The sequence below is a fragment of the Hirundo rustica genome, chromosome 3 (assembly GCF_015227805.2).
Source record: "Hirundo rustica isolate bHirRus1 chromosome 3, bHirRus1.pri.v3, whole genome shotgun sequence".
Classification (NCBI taxonomy): domain Eukaryota; kingdom Metazoa; phylum Chordata; class Aves; order Passeriformes; family Hirundinidae; genus Hirundo; species Hirundo rustica.
In genome coordinates this window covers 91,996,771-92,012,335 of record NC_053452.1, presented here as the reverse complement: position 1 = coordinate 92,012,335, position 15,565 = coordinate 91,996,771, and the positions used below count along the sequence as shown (strand labels likewise).

Below are 15,565 nucleotides of genomic sequence, written 5' to 3'. Positions count from 1 at the left end.
TGTTCCTGTAAAAAATGATCCTTGTATAATCCTTGTAAATTAATAAACCATGAACTTCAGCACCTATGTTCAGATTCCCCTCCTGCTTCTGGCAGTTAAAACACCCAGACCAATACTGAATGCCTTTGAGTGAACCTAGATTTTACTACATAAGTAAACTGGATGCACAAAAATATGCAGTTTAGTTAGGGTCTTGAACATAAACCAAAAGGCTAGAATCAATTTAGTTAAGTGATGCAGGAAAAAAGGTCAGCAGTCAGCCATTCTTATTTGGATTTTCTTTTCTCTTAAGTTTATTTAATCTTTAAAAGTCAAGGATCTTAAAGAAATTCATAAAATATTATTAAATTTTTAAGCTCTCTAAAAGGGGATATTATTATTTTTGTAATAAAAGCCTGAACTCTCAAATCTTGATTTTGCAGTCTGAGTCTTGAAAGTTTAATTAAAGGCTTGCTAAATACTGTTTCTGGTACTAAAGTGGGTATTTTATTTCAAAATTCTGGTTTTCTGGAAAAGGAAAGAACTAATAAAAAGAAGTTTCATTTAGCATGTAATCAATCTCATTCATCTCATTGTGTCCTGTAAGGTGAACATGATTACACAAGGTGGTAAAAATCCTTGGTCTTCTAAGTCATTAGAGTTTTATACTTGTTTTCTTTAAGTTAGAATTTGATCCTTAATGTGCAGGGATCAGTTCATTTTAATGAATTAGGATAGCAATTTCAATTTGATAAAATTCTATGGGACTATCATGCGATTGTTTCCTTTATTCAGGTATCACAGTCAGACAAATATCCTCTTTGCCTCTTAGCATGCTCTTTATCATATTTGAATATATGTTTATAAAGACAGACAAATCTATTTCTAGCAACTACACAAGGTTTACAGGAAAAATGTTATTTAACACTTCCATTAAGCACTTTTCCTTCCATACCCGTTCTGTACACACAACGGGAGTCAACTGTCAACAAAACTCAAATTTCAGATCAATGGCCTACCTTAACAGGGCCTCTCAAGAAAGAAGTTTCCTGACGCATCATTTTACCCTTCCTTGGAGGTCTGTAACAATTTCCTATGTGTTTTACTATTTCTTTAGCCTCACTATGTGTTTGTCACATTAATTAACCCACACATGTAATTTTACTCAAAATACCATAACCGCTAGCTAGATGTCTACATCATTTCCCATCTTCTGAATTGTTTCTTTGGTAAATTCTATACTCTGGTAGTTTTATATGAAGTCATGTAACCAAGAGCCAGTCATGTTTCTACTTTAAATGTTTACTGGTTTGTTTTGAAGCATCATTTCATGTTCCTCACATTTTTACACAGATTCTTTTCATAAAATAAAGTGAATTTCCTTTCTATCTGTATTATTCGCTTCAGCAATTCAAAAAATTACCTACACTTTAAAAGTTGGCTAATCTTTCTCCTATCTTTCACTACCTATCCTTTTGCTAAAACAACACATATAAAACTGAATACTAAAATTGCAAGACTACTACCCTGCTAACTTCTTATACAGATATGGCCTGTCGGTTCCAGATGACTTTGGATCAGCCCCAAAAGAAAGTAAATATTCTGGGTAGTATAATCCTGTATGAAACAATGTGATCTGTATAAAAAATCACTTACTGAATCACCAGCAACTCTTTCCACTCCTAAGAGATCTCCCATCGAAGCAGTGCCTTAATTAGTGCAGAGTGATTTGTGGCCTTCCAGCTGTCATTCATTAATTCTTAGGAAATACAATATACAATACAACAGTACTCAGCCTGGAGTTGTTCAGCAATGTCTTAGAAAGAGTGTAATTTGTCTGCTGAATGTTCTTTAAACTTGTTTTCAAACAATAACTGTAGCCTATTACTTCTACGACCCCCCAAACACATTTTGCTCTTGCTGAAACATTGTGTCGGTCATGCAGACCCATAAAGGGGAAAGAGGGAAAGGAATTATGTCTGAGAAGAGCTTGGTTTAGGAAACAGCAGATGAATCGAAGACAAGGGGTTTTATTCCAGTGCTCTGCCATTCCTGTATCTTTGGCAGGAAGAAAACCACGGGCAAGCCAGACAGTAGGGACTAGAAATGACCTGGGGCACTCTGATCCACTTGCTTTAGCACTTTACCACACAGCTGATCTGCAATTTAGACACAGTCCCTGTTTTAGAAGTAGTATTGCTTTAGAAAGTGTTATAATTCACTGCTAGCTGCCTTGGGTTTTTGACCAGAGACAAGAGAGGATGCTGTGAGGTGCAGGATCTGTGAGGATCCAAAAGCCTGGGGACCTTTTTTAAGTGAGCCAAGGAGCTGCTTGCCCAAAGCCAGTCAGAGAGACTGTGTAATGCCTGCTTCATCAAGGACTTTTGGCAAAGTCTGTGACAAGTTCAGCTCAGCCAAAACCACTGCACCCTTTAGACATGTACTGTAGAAGACCTTGACAACAGAGGGAAGTTTTCTGGGGGTCTCAGGCACCCTGCCCTCCCATAAATCTGCAAAGATTGCACAGGAATTTCTTTTTAAGTCTTTTGCTATCTTGAATTTGCATGTTAATTATCCTAAACTGCACATTATGTACCTAGAAGGTTGTGGTGGTTTTGTTTGTTTGTGGTTTTGTGTTTTTGGTTTTTTTTGTTTTTTTTTTGTTTTTTTTTTAATTTGGGTTTGTTTTGTTTTGGTTTGTTTGTTTGTTTTTTGGTTTGGTTTGGTTTGTGGTTTTTTTTTTTTTTTTTTCCTTTAGCTCTTACACAGTTGGTTTAAGAACTAAATAAAAAGATAGGAGCAAGAGGTAAACATAAAACAAAAATCACTTACAACAAATACTGGAGTCAACAAAGCCTAGCCATTGTTCAGTGTTTAGTAGGCACCATGACAGCAATTACTTTAAAGAAGGATTTGAAAAACAATGCTTCAAGTATTTTTATGGCCAACTCCTCCCATGCTCAGGGGTTTTCACGCTTTTAGCTATTGCATCTGCAACTGAAGCTAACTGTGAAATTAGCAATTTATTTATCCCATGGTACATACACACAACATTTGCAACAGTAAAAGTGAGTAAGGGTGAATAGTGAGTAAAAGTTAGAACCTTTCCCACCAGACCCTGTTTAATGGAATACCTGCGGATTCCCATACTGAAACTTTCTTTGTTCCTTTTGTGGCATATAACACCAATACTGTTAACACAACTGTATCTAAATAACATAATATGAGCTCTGCCAAAATAATAAGTTGGACAAAGGAAACTTTGACCTTTAAAATGACTGCCTGAGTTGCAAGGAAACTGCAGTTGCCATTAAGTATAAAATAGAACAATAAATGCTTACAATTTGTAAATAGATTTGATCTGTAATGCTTAGTAAAAGCAGATCTCCTTAGGAAGGTATATGCATATTAAGATATATCTCAGGATTATATCTTTACAAAAACTACATTAGAACTTGCAGTCTGTTTTCTGCATTTTGTCGTATTCTGAAAAAGGTATCAATGCAAGGGGGAAAAAAATCTTACAGAAATTAACTCTGATTATTTAGGCACAGATTTGAAAGCTAATTAAATAAGATATAAAGTTGCTAATCTTATTTGGAAGGCATAACTGATAAACAAAAAAGAATAATGAATGCATATGAATAGTGATAAAATTATCTAGACTATTCTGTGTACATAACTACCAGTATTTTTGATTTATCCATCTGAAATCAAGATGCAATTATGCATTATTCCATTTTATTTTGAGACACATCTATAAAGCAGAAATTTTAGTTTAGTGGAAAACAAACATACAGCTATTCCTATGAAAACTGAAATCTGTGATATCAGAAAAAAATTATTTAATGTCCCTCCTTCATCTAATGTCAATGAAATGTAATAATAATCACTGTTTCTAAGTGATTTTGTATGCAATTGAAGGTAATTAATAGATAAGGTTTGACATTTCCTGGTAAAAGCAACAGCAATAATACCAGTAGACAATCTGATGTGTAAGCAATACTTTCCTCAAGTTTAGTGCCTTTTTTCTCTTCTAATGATTTCTTTAATGGCAGGATTTTTTAAAATTGCACACTGTATTAAAATAAGAATACTATTATTGTATATATAAAATGAAAAACCAAGTCACCTGTATGGCTGTGAGGATATTAGCTAACGCCTGGCCATATGTGTCATGACAGTGAACAGCAAGAGCACTCAAAGGAATTTCTTTCATAACAGCTTCCAGCATTTTTTTCACACTTCCAGGTGTCCCCACACCAATTGTATCTCCCAGAGAGATTTCATAACAGCCCATACTGTACAGCCGCTTAGATACCTGATTAGAAACAGAAAAACACCAAGTGGTCAAGATGAAAGAGTATAAGATAGGGTCAAGAACATACATCATAAAGGATATACTTCTGTACAGGTTTTAGGTTTTGACCTACTGAGGTGGATCTATTTATCAGACACCCTATATTCACTCTTGAAAACTGCCATTGAAGAACAACTTATCTTATTTTATAGTTCTGCTACATCCTATATGTGGAATATCTAACCAAGTCAAATTCATCAAAAACTTGCTGACTCTCCCACAGAATCCAAATGATCAAAATTTTAACATTATGAATTAAGTTTCTGTCAAGCCCTTTACTAACATTTTCTTCTCTCTGGGGACTTCCCAGCTGTTCGGTTTTCTCCATGTATTTTTTAGCACACAAGCTGTGCAGGGAAAAGACCTGTCCTTTTGTTTGCATATTACATGAAGCCAATAAAAATAAAGAATAATTAAGAAAAAGCCTGATTTTCTTTTCTCTAGGCACTAAAAAAATCAATGAAAACCGAAATTCTAATATGCTGCAGTCAACATTAATTTTGCAGTATTAATTTTGCTTGCTTTTCGTGAAATCAAATATGAAAATACTAACAAAGCAAATAACTGCAACTTAATTAACATTCTAGTCTTAAGCTTTAAACATTTTCTTAATATCGAATGAAACCATATGCAAATAGGTCTTATTTATGTAAGCAGAGCCCTAAATATTTCTGGAATTACGTCTTTGAGGAGTTCTTTGCATGAGTGAAAACTGAGGTCTGGCTCCATAATTTTTGCATGGAGAGAAACACATTCAGAAGCACAAAATCATGTTTTCACTGAAAATATTGCTTCAGGAATTGAAGGCAGAATCTTTCCATCTTATTTTTGTTGGATTCATTTGGAAAGATTCCACCTTATTTTCAGCTGCTCAATATGTTTGTTGCCTTTATGATTCCCCACTGCCTATGAAAGATCCCAAAAGACCACTCCACTGGAACGGAACCTCAGTTTAGAAACTAACTGTTTAGAAATGAAAAAATACAATCCTCTTCCAAAAAGACATCTTAAGTCACACTGCAGTCTGCTGTTAAAACAATTGCAGGACTTCATCAGTGGATTTACTGTGAGCATGTCTGAGGAAGTGGACAAAATGCTGCACCAGCAGTCTCGGAAGTGCTGGATTAATATTGCTGCTCACTTAATTCAAAGAACAGCTGAAAAAGAACTTGAAATAGTCTGAATCATCCTGTTTAAGGCTTGGAAGTGCTATGACTATTGCAAATGTGGTAAAATTGTGCTTTAAAGTCAGATCCCCTGGTTCATATACATACAAATTCAACATACATTTTAAGAAAGGGACATTCACTGGAATGCAAAAGGGATTAATCTCACAGAATATTTTTATATCCTCAACATATGGCAGGCATTTTAACTAGACTACTGTTGTAAGAAAAAAAAGGATCATCTGCAGTTAGTGGTGGATTACATTCAGTTAAACACAAACCTTAATGTTTCTTTAAGATCAGGGCAAAGAAATGTACTGCATTCCCCACCCTGTTCTTTTTAATGCATGATTCAAAGTTTTCTAGATGAGTATTTTAGTCATAACTTGGACTACATAAACTGCTAGAAATCATATTGCATTCACTTCTTTTTCATCTCAGTCTTTAGGTCTTTCAGCTTCCTGAATGGAGAAAGATGGAAGAAGGGAGGGTGAAACTTAAAAAGCTGAGGATCATCACTGACTCCTCAGAATCGAAACTTAAAAGTGATCCTTAAAAAGAGATCTATATTTAATGTAAAGAAGAATAAGCATGCTTGGAAGCTGAATGGGAGTTGTTTGTATTGAATTTTCTATTCTACCATAGTAGAAGGCAGCTTGTTAGTTATAGTTTTCTAAGTTTTCAATGTGGATTTTTGAGAGGAGAGTGTGGGAGAAGAGAACACACTGTTTTTTCTATGTAATCAGGATGTGATTATGAATTTGCAGATTTGTTGATTGAACAGGGTTGTGTTCTGCACCACTGAGCAGTTTTGCTACGCATGTTCTTATGCTGCTCCCTTTGGGAATACTGCCTTCACACCAAGCATTGATCAAAATGGGAATTAGGGAACCAGCAATGCAACCTCTTAGGCATGTGAACAGTCCTACTCCTGGAAATAATACCAAAACCTATACTCTTATATTGAATACAAAAGCTGATAATACAGTTATGGATTATTTTCAACAATTAACAATCTAAAAAACCTGCAGTTCTTGTGCTGTAAGGGAAACTTTAATGACCCAACAATATTCAAACAAGAGTACATTTTCTACAAGGTACATGTTCCATAGTTTGATCACAATGTGTCCTGGATAATATTTAATTTAATGAATTCACTGCTTTAGGTTAAAAGGAAGCTAAGGAAAGAAATAAGCAGGCAGAAAGACAAAATCAGCCAAGCTGATGGAATTAAATGATAATGGATTATACAACTGGCTTCAGGGATGTTATACAGTGTTTCCAACAACTTTCATGCTTTATCTCCCTAAATCTGAAACTCTCAGTCCACAAAATGATAAATGATTAAGCAGTGACTTCCTTTCAAGAGTTAGCAGAGTAATAAGATAAGACTAGGCAATTCATTTTAGGATATAAAAACTGCTTGTTTGTTTGTTTGTGTGTTTTAAATAAAGAACCATACGAACGTACGTGATAGATTCCAGAAATCTGAAGGCATCTGAATTTTGAACTCACTAGAGAACTATGTGTAAAGCAGCTATGTATCTAGTATGCCAGAAATTAATGTAGTCTGTGACAATCTGTAATAATAATCCACCCCTTCTAATTGTTTTTTTTTCAATTTTAAAAATATTTTGCTTAAAAAAAAAGGTCACTGACTACAGGAGATACTGGCTAAACATTTCAATCACAGCTGCTGATTACAATACACAGCCAAGAGAGTCAAAATGCTCCAATCCCAAAAAGATGATGACCAGAGCAGCAGCTCTCTGAAAGAGTTTAGCAACTCAGCCAGTGTTACCCTGGTTTTTCTGAGTTTTTTAAAGCCTTTTGAATTTTCATAAAATGGAGTCAGACCTTTTAGCTACTGTACAATATTAGGAGCCATTTCTACCTTTTTCTCACAGATGTAACATAAACAAATCCTTTGTTTTTCATTCTCTGTCCTTTGTTTGCGTATTTCTAACCTGAAAACAATTGTAACTGACAGCTGGTCTAGCCACTGGGCTGAAGGGTGAAAAACCCCAGAAGCCAATCTTCAGCCAGACTCACAAATTTATAAAAAGTAAGAAATAAACAAGAAGGATCTCTCCACCCTGACTCAGCTTGAGCTGGATCGGAGAAAGTCTCTCGTCTCGTGTGATTGCTTTGCGTGTCACGATCACAAGCCAGTAATTTTGATAACGCTGATTCTGTGCATGTATTTACAGGAAATCCATCAGATGCTTCCATATATACAGCTTGCTGAATCGGGGATGGAATTAATAAATTTAATGCAGTAGCTTTTTATTCATGAACACATACACAGTGGTATACAGGTATGCAAGAAGACATTAGGACGAAGATACAAAATGAAATAGCTGTCTGAGTAAAAGTTTGCAGGTCTGGAACATTAAATAGCAATCCCACTGGCAAACTGAGAAGGAACTCTTCTGTGCAAGGAAAGTTGGTGAAAAACAAGCAACACATGGAAAGAAGCCTGTTGGGGAACATGGTAAGCTGTATGTCACCACTGCTCTAACTAAAGCTGTGTCATTTCTAATCTTCACTTCATATTAAAGCAAATAAATTTAGAAATACTGAGTAACTTCCAAATTAGCTTATTTTTTTCCCCCTGAAGAATCTGAATATATGTGGGTGCTGTGGGAGAAGTACTATCACAAATTCCATCTGGAGGGTATACTAGAAGAAGACCAAGGAGAACAGGACCTGAAAACCACCCACACAGAACATAATGTATCAGACAAATGTTGACTGGGTCTTAGTGCTACAAAATAAAAAATAATGGTTTGGATATTTTGCTAGATCAACAAAAATAGGTGATTAAGTGTAACAGAGAAGACAAGCTTGTCTCTAGATGGAAGGCCAGCATGTTCTGCCTTAAGCCTCTTGGAATTTTGCTCCACTTTCTTTTTTTCCAGTCCATTTAATCTTTGATGCTCTCTTTGCCTTCCTGCAAAATTTTACACTTGGGTTTAACTCAATTCTCTTCTGGAAAAAAGGCTGGACTAAAATATCCTCTTTCTTATCCTTTATTTTAAATGGGAAAAAGGAGCAGGGAGGGAAAGTGTAACTTATTCCACCATGGCACTAGAGCAACTTAAGAAATCATATGGGGGTGAGTTTTGGTTCATGTGTCAATCACATGACCCTCACCAGAAGCACAGTGATAACACAGTGTGCTTATTCCAGCATAAAATGGATTTAAAAGCAAGAAGCTGTACTGTAAATCCTCTCGTACAACAATAGTCCACTGACACATGTGCTTGAGCCTATTTCCTTAAGTAATTTCTTACTTTCTTGCTAGATGAAATAGTGCACAATATTTTTTCTCACAACTGATAACAATCAAAATATGCTATTTCTCTCACATTTGACTATATATGTTTAGGTGAGGTTATGTGCCAAGTTTTAGCATTAGCTAGGTTGTTTGCTTGTTTTCCTTAAATTTTATCCATTAAAGATCTGTTTATGATTAAGTTGAGAAAATTACTTATAGATATTTTAAAATGTATTTTTAGTTCATTAAAAAGACAAGACAGAAATTCACTCTTACTTCTGCCACTTTATCTGGTACAATGTTTCCTTCATATGGGCATCCCAAGGCACAGGACACATACCTATAAAAGAAGAACACACAATGTTATGTCATGTTATATACATATATCTCTGTATTCATCCATTTTCCATTAAAAAATAGGTTAAATATGATTTTGAACATATAAACCAATGTAGAATAAAGATTTGAATGAAAAGATAAAATTATATCAGATGAAAACAGAAGGCTTATCAATTTTCCTTTCCGATCACAGCAATGCATAGCTTTATTTATGCTCAATATATGTTACAAGTTTTAAAGGACTGGCAATGCAGCCAAGTTTGCAATGTTGTAGGAGACTCGATTTTTCTTGGTATTTCCTTCTGAAGCTGCAAGAGCCAGCTCAAACTTTGCTTTGCCTTGCCCTCACAAGGTATTCAGAGGAAGATATCACTTTCTTCCTTGTACTACCTGCCCAGATCATAAGGAACAACAATGTACACAGACTACTTCTGACAACCCCACCATCTCATCAGAACTGTGATGAGGACACAAGTCATCAGAACTGTCATGAATGTTCACTCTGTACTGGCATTTCTGTCCCAGTGCCCCAGAAGAATCATAGCTCCGCTGCAAGCTGTAATTTAGGTATGCCTTGGGATAAGAAGAAACTGAGAAGCCAGACTATATCCCTCAGCAGCTACTGGCTCCACAAAGAACAAAAACTGAAAGCCACAACCAAACTTCCATTGTTCATCCTTAATGCTCTATTAGCATAGAATTCAGTTTAAATTTCCTCTTTTTAACAACAACTAAGAGCCATGAAATTCTAATTAAACTTCTAATTATCTTAAATTGATCAGGAATATGATTAAACTAACCAGAAACATCCAGTCAAAAGAAAAAAAGTGTCTGTAAAAGGATTTACAACAGATTCAGAGGCCTGCAGAGCCCCAGTCCCAGTGGGAGGTTGCTCAACTGCATATTAGGAGAACAAGAACCTTCATCGATCTCCCATCATTCCCTTTCGCTCAACACTGAAGAATATAATGTAAAATTATACACTGTATAACACAAAAAGGATTGAACAGATGCCAGTTTGTATGTAGTCAAGGTCCATGGGGTAAAGGACGTATTGTTTCTTTGCAGTTGAAGGAGAAACTGATTGATAGAATGTGAAATTAGGATCAGTAACAGGCAAAAAAAAATTGCGAAAAATATGTCCATATTTTAATGCACAGAGCATATCCCATTCCTTATATGAAGGCATGGTGCTGGCTCACTAGAAGTAACAGTAAAAATGAAGCAAACCTTAAATCTAAAAAGAGCTTGATTAGCTCTGACAAAGAAATGGAAATGAACTTTGTTTCCACAAAAGTGGTTGGGTCCATTACATGCTGCTCATAATTGTAATCCAGATGCCTACTAGGCATGATTTCAATTATCTATATGGCACTATAAAAACCAGGTTTTTGAAACCTGGCCACAGAAATCAATAACTATCAGCCCAAATTCAGATGTCACTGTTTAAATTCCAAAATTCTGAATTTTCATATCTACATTAAAGATAAAAACATAGCTTCTGTTAACAGTTAAGCACTGTCCTGATTTTCAGTGACACATAACTAACTCAAAAGCAATTCAGGATAATTTCATAGATTTTTTTTATGCATACAGTTTTTCAAATGAAGCTAAGCATGAAGAATTTCAGACTCAAAGGATTTCTTTTTACATAATACTACAATGCCTGGAGCTAGTGACTTCATACACCTACTAAAATTATTTTCTCAATATCAGCCATTGCACTTTTTACAAAGTGATTAAGAACAGTCCTAAATACTAAGTAAATGCAAAACTTATAGTACGTATGTGTATGTGTTCCCTTTATTTATATATCTTTACAGGTTCCTAATAGCTCCATATGTCAGATCAAGAAGACCTATATTTAGTAGTGATAATGTGGCATGAATTACATCTGGAATGAAGTAGGGCAAACAAAAGTAAAAGCAGGCCAAAAGGTACCTAGAGAACAACAGAATATTCCCTGTGGTTCACACCACAGAGCAGAAACTTGCCTGAGCTCACATAATTCAGTTGGGCCTGCCGGGGTATGAAAGTATGTGGTGACCTGAGGAATCTGCCTACTACAATACACAAATCTGTTTGAGATTATGAACTCTCTGCATACTTACACCATTGCAACTAGACTGACATTTTAAACAAGGAAAATATGGTAGATATAATCTATCTGGACATCTGATATTCAATATTAAGCTGGAGAAAATATGGATTACTGAAAGAATTTGACAGGAAAATAATTTCCTACCAGAGAAACAACAAAGACCTGTGGAGAATGAAAAGACAAATTTTCAGTAGAGTTCATCAAGAATGAGCTTGGCAGAATTTTAGCTTATATTTTCACTTAATGAGTTGGAATAAAAAGTAGAGATGCGGTGATAACATTAAATTTGAAAGCAAAATACTTAAAATGCAGCTATAAAAGAGTAAAGTGCACTCCAGAATACATCAGGATAAGCATTTTTAATAGAGGACATAAAATAGTGGACAAAATGACAAAATAAGATGAGCTGGAAGAGACTCATGAAGATCATTGACTCCAGGTCCTGGACCCTGCACACTACCATCCCCAAGAGTCACACCAGTGCCCAAGAACACTGTCCAAATGCTTTTCAAATTCTGTCAGGCTGGAGCTGTGACCACTTCCCTGGGGAGCCTGTTCCAGTGCCTGAGCACCCTCCAGGTAAAAAATCTTTTTCTAATATCCAACCTACACCTTCCTTGGCACAACTTCAGGCCATTCCCTTGGGTCTTGTCACTGCTCACCAGAGAGAAGAGATCAGTGTCTGCCCCTCCTCTTCCCCTCACAAGAAGCTGTAACTGCAGTGAGGTCTCCCCTCAGTCTCCTCCAGGTTGAACAGACCAAACTGAGCAGTGACCTCAGCTGCTCCTCATACCGCTTCCCCTCCAGGCCATTTGCCATCTTTGCTTCTCTTATATGAATGCTCACAAATATCTTTCTTATACTGCAGTGCCCAAATACTGCAGTATTTAAAGTGAGGCCACGTCAGAGAGGGACAATCCCCTCCCTTGCCCAGCTGGTGATGCTGTCCCTGATGCCCACAGGACAGGGTTGGCCCCCCTAGCTGCCAGGGCACTGCTGACTCATGTTCAACTTGCCATTCACCAGTACCTCCAGATCCCTTTCTGTGGCACTGCTTTCCAGCATTTAATTCCCCAGTCTGTTCGTACATCCAGGGCTGCCCCATCTCAGATGCAGAATCTGCCATATTCCCTTCATATGGCTGATGACTGCCCAGCCCTCTAATTGGTCAATGTCTGTCTTCAGGGGCTCCCTGTTTTTGAGGAAATTGACAGCTCACAGTTTTGCAACATTTGCAAACTTGCTTAGTATCCCTTCCAGTCCTGTGTCCAAGTCATTTATGAAGATGTTGAAGAACACAGGGCCTAAGATGTAGCCTTGTGGAATTCTCTTTGAAAATGTCTTGCTGTATTATTATAGGAAATGAGATACAATTAGAGTCAGATGCAGAAAACTACATGCAAGCTAGAAAATATGCAGGCAAGCACTGAGTACTGTTAGTGGGAGTACAGAGAGCCTGGCATGTGAAAGGACAAAACATGCATGTCTGTGTGAAAGAGCAAAGATAATCATATGTCTGGTCTGAGTATTTTCCAGTATATCTAGAATTAAGGCAGTGCTGAGTGGGATGCTTTGTAATTGCATTTGTGCGTTTCCAAACGATTAAGTGGATGTGTGAGGAAACAGGTTTCAATACAAAGGTAGATCTGTTATCTACAGATAAACTTGTCTGTTACATTTTTCTTTTATTTTTGGGTATGAAAGAACCCATAGGGCATTAAAATCACAAGAGAATACAACCAAATCAGAGCCCCAAGACTTCCACCTACTTGACTCCAACATGGGAAAGAACTTTGAAGGACATTCTGCAGAGCTGCTTGGAAAGAAGAAAATTACCAAGACAGAGCCACAGAGTGTAACAGAAGACACAAGTTAAAGGAATAGTCTGGTCAGCTGCAGCAAACACTAATGACAAATCAAGAAGAATGAGGATAGACTACTGTTTCCGAGATCTTGTCATTAGGGAGTTTGGTGAGAGTCGTTGCAGTTGCAAGTAAGGAACAGAAGCCAAAGTGTAGGAGTTATAGGAGGAAATCATAGAAGAGGGTCTCCAGACAGTAATTATAAACAGCGCCTTCAATGAGCTTAGGAATGAAGAAGAGATAGGCGATGAGATACGATATGAAGAACCAAGTAGGGTCAAAGGTGCAATTTTTAAGAGGGAAATGCTTGCTTATATTGCAAGTGGAAAAGAGCCAGAGGACAAGAGGTTAAGAAAGAGAATAAGGGAGGGAAGAAATAAGAGGAAGAACAGAACATGGGGTCACTGGGGCAAGTGGAGGGGGTAAAGACAGAAAGTAGACAAGAAGCTTCTGCATCTCTGACAGTGGAGGAGAAAGGACAGAAGAAAGACAATATGGTATCTATTTTTCTTAGGAGAAAAAGCAACATCCTATGAAGAAAAACAGCAGAGCAAAGAGAAGAGTTTGAGCAATAAATTACAGAGGCAACTGGGATTTAATTTGTGAATTCAATTAAGTTGGAGAATACAGCTGTTTTCTAAAAAGATAGCAGGACTGAAGGAAAAAAAAATACCATAATGAAAAATACTGTCCCGCTCTAAGAATATTCACCAGAGACACTCCACAGTATAAAAGCAGAAGCAAATACATGGAAGTTCACAAAGTGGAATCTGCAATGGAAGTGTTTAATTCTAAGTATGCACTCAAATCTTTACTGAATCAAGGCCAGATATAGCTTAACTACATCTTCAGCACACAAAAAAAGAAAACAGCCCATGAAGCCAGAGATGGAAAGGACTTGCAAGTGAACACATTGATACAGCTGCTTTAGCAACACCCAGATATAAGCTGTTTTGCTCACTCAGGTTTGAGAAATCAAAATCCTTCCCTTTAAGAAAGTGATAAAAAGTTCTCTACTTGTTTCACCTGTCAGAGTTTACCCAGTCTCTCGTCTGTCTGCAGATTTCACTACAGATAAGTATCATTCAGTCTTCTACCAAATTGTTTCCTATGCATATAAAACAAAACCCAAAAAACCTTACAACTTTACTGTGTAATTTTCTGCACAAAAATGCTGAACAGCCTCTGGGAATGGGGAGGGAGAAAGAAGAGGAAGAGAGTTTTCAATGTCTTCCTGTACGCCAAAACCAAATTTCAATGTTCAACAAATGGTATAGGACAGTACAAGGTCTCCATGATCAAGGTCACTAGGAATGGTGATAATCACATCAGCCCACTGCCTGTGAAGTGAAGGATATAAAACCACAAACAGGGTAAATGAGCCAAATAAATAACAAAGTAAACAACCAGTGTGTTAAAAGGAAAACAAATCCAAGCAGAAACTGAACTCCATGTTATAATCACCCCTTTGTCAACTTATTTCAGCAGGAGTCCCAGAGCCAGATCCACAGCTGCTACCACAGCTGGAAGCATGAAGCCTCCTGAGAAGCCAGTTGCAGACTCAGATGCTGCTGTTTCCTGTTTATTATTATAGTGTAAGTTTGCATATAATTTACCATGTTCACTACAGATGTATTTAATTTTATTGGATGCTTGTGCTAAAATGTACATGCCTATCATTTGGTGAATTCATAATATTAAGGTTGATCTATTCTGCCTCTTTGCAAAGAAAACCATTCTTTAAAACAGGGATTCTTTACTGTAGGGAGAGAGAAAACCCAAAGAGGAGAGAGAAAGGAGATTCTTCCAGAAATAGATTCTCCAAGCCAAGTCCAAAATGTGTAAATAAGGCCAGGATACTTTTTCCACATTTGATTTAAAAAAACAACCAAAAAACCTCCGAAACACCCTCCCTCCCCCACACCAAATAAAAAAGAAACAAACTCATCATGTATTTAGGGCCCAATTACAAGTAATTTGTATTGTTTTCTCAGTGAATTCTACTGAAAAAATTTTGTTAATATTTTTAAATGCCAAAAAAACACTGTTAAATTGTGAACTATGTTCTAGAGAAGAGTTACTTCTCAAAAAATATAACCAAACTGTTACAATAATGAAGGGTCACTTAACCATTTAACTTTCAACAAATTTCTCACGTTACCAATGAAGCTATCAGTAATATTCTAGCAAACACATTACATTGTTACCTTATAATTTAATACTAATTATAATTTTCACATCTGATTAATGCTACACTTTAAGAAGACATGGAGATCATTTTTACTTCCAACAGGGATCCCTCTTTTTTTGTTTTTTAAAGAAGATCTTCTGGCCTGCTATTAGTATTTTCTCTCTGCAGGTAGAAAAACAATGGGTAAAAGTTGGTATAAATTTATTCCTCAGGAAAACCTTCATATAGTGCAATCATCCAGAATGACAGAGTCAGTAGAATGGCTCCAATATCCTTTTCTTAACCTG

At 36.5% G+C, this 15,565-nt stretch overlaps 1 protein-coding gene across 2 annotated transcripts in view; it reads right to left on the bottom strand.

Moving 5' to 3' along the window:
- The window catches only part of HMGCLL1 (3-hydroxymethyl-3-methylglutaryl-CoA lyase like 1), an 83,828-nt gene that overhangs the window by 31,147 nt on the left and 37,116 nt on the right, over positions 1 to 15,565 (bottom strand). The window contains exons 6-7 of one of the 2 annotated variants that reach the window (XM_040060389.2): positions 9,062 to 9,125; positions 4,112 to 4,300 (exon numbers count right to left, since the gene is read on the bottom strand). In XM_040060389.2, coding sequence (XP_039916323.1) covers positions 4,112 to 4,300; positions 9,062 to 9,125 — 253 coding nt within the window. The remainder of the gene's footprint in view (positions 1 to 4,111; positions 4,301 to 9,061; positions 9,126 to 15,565) is intronic. The other variant, XM_040060391.2, reaches the window with a different exon arrangement.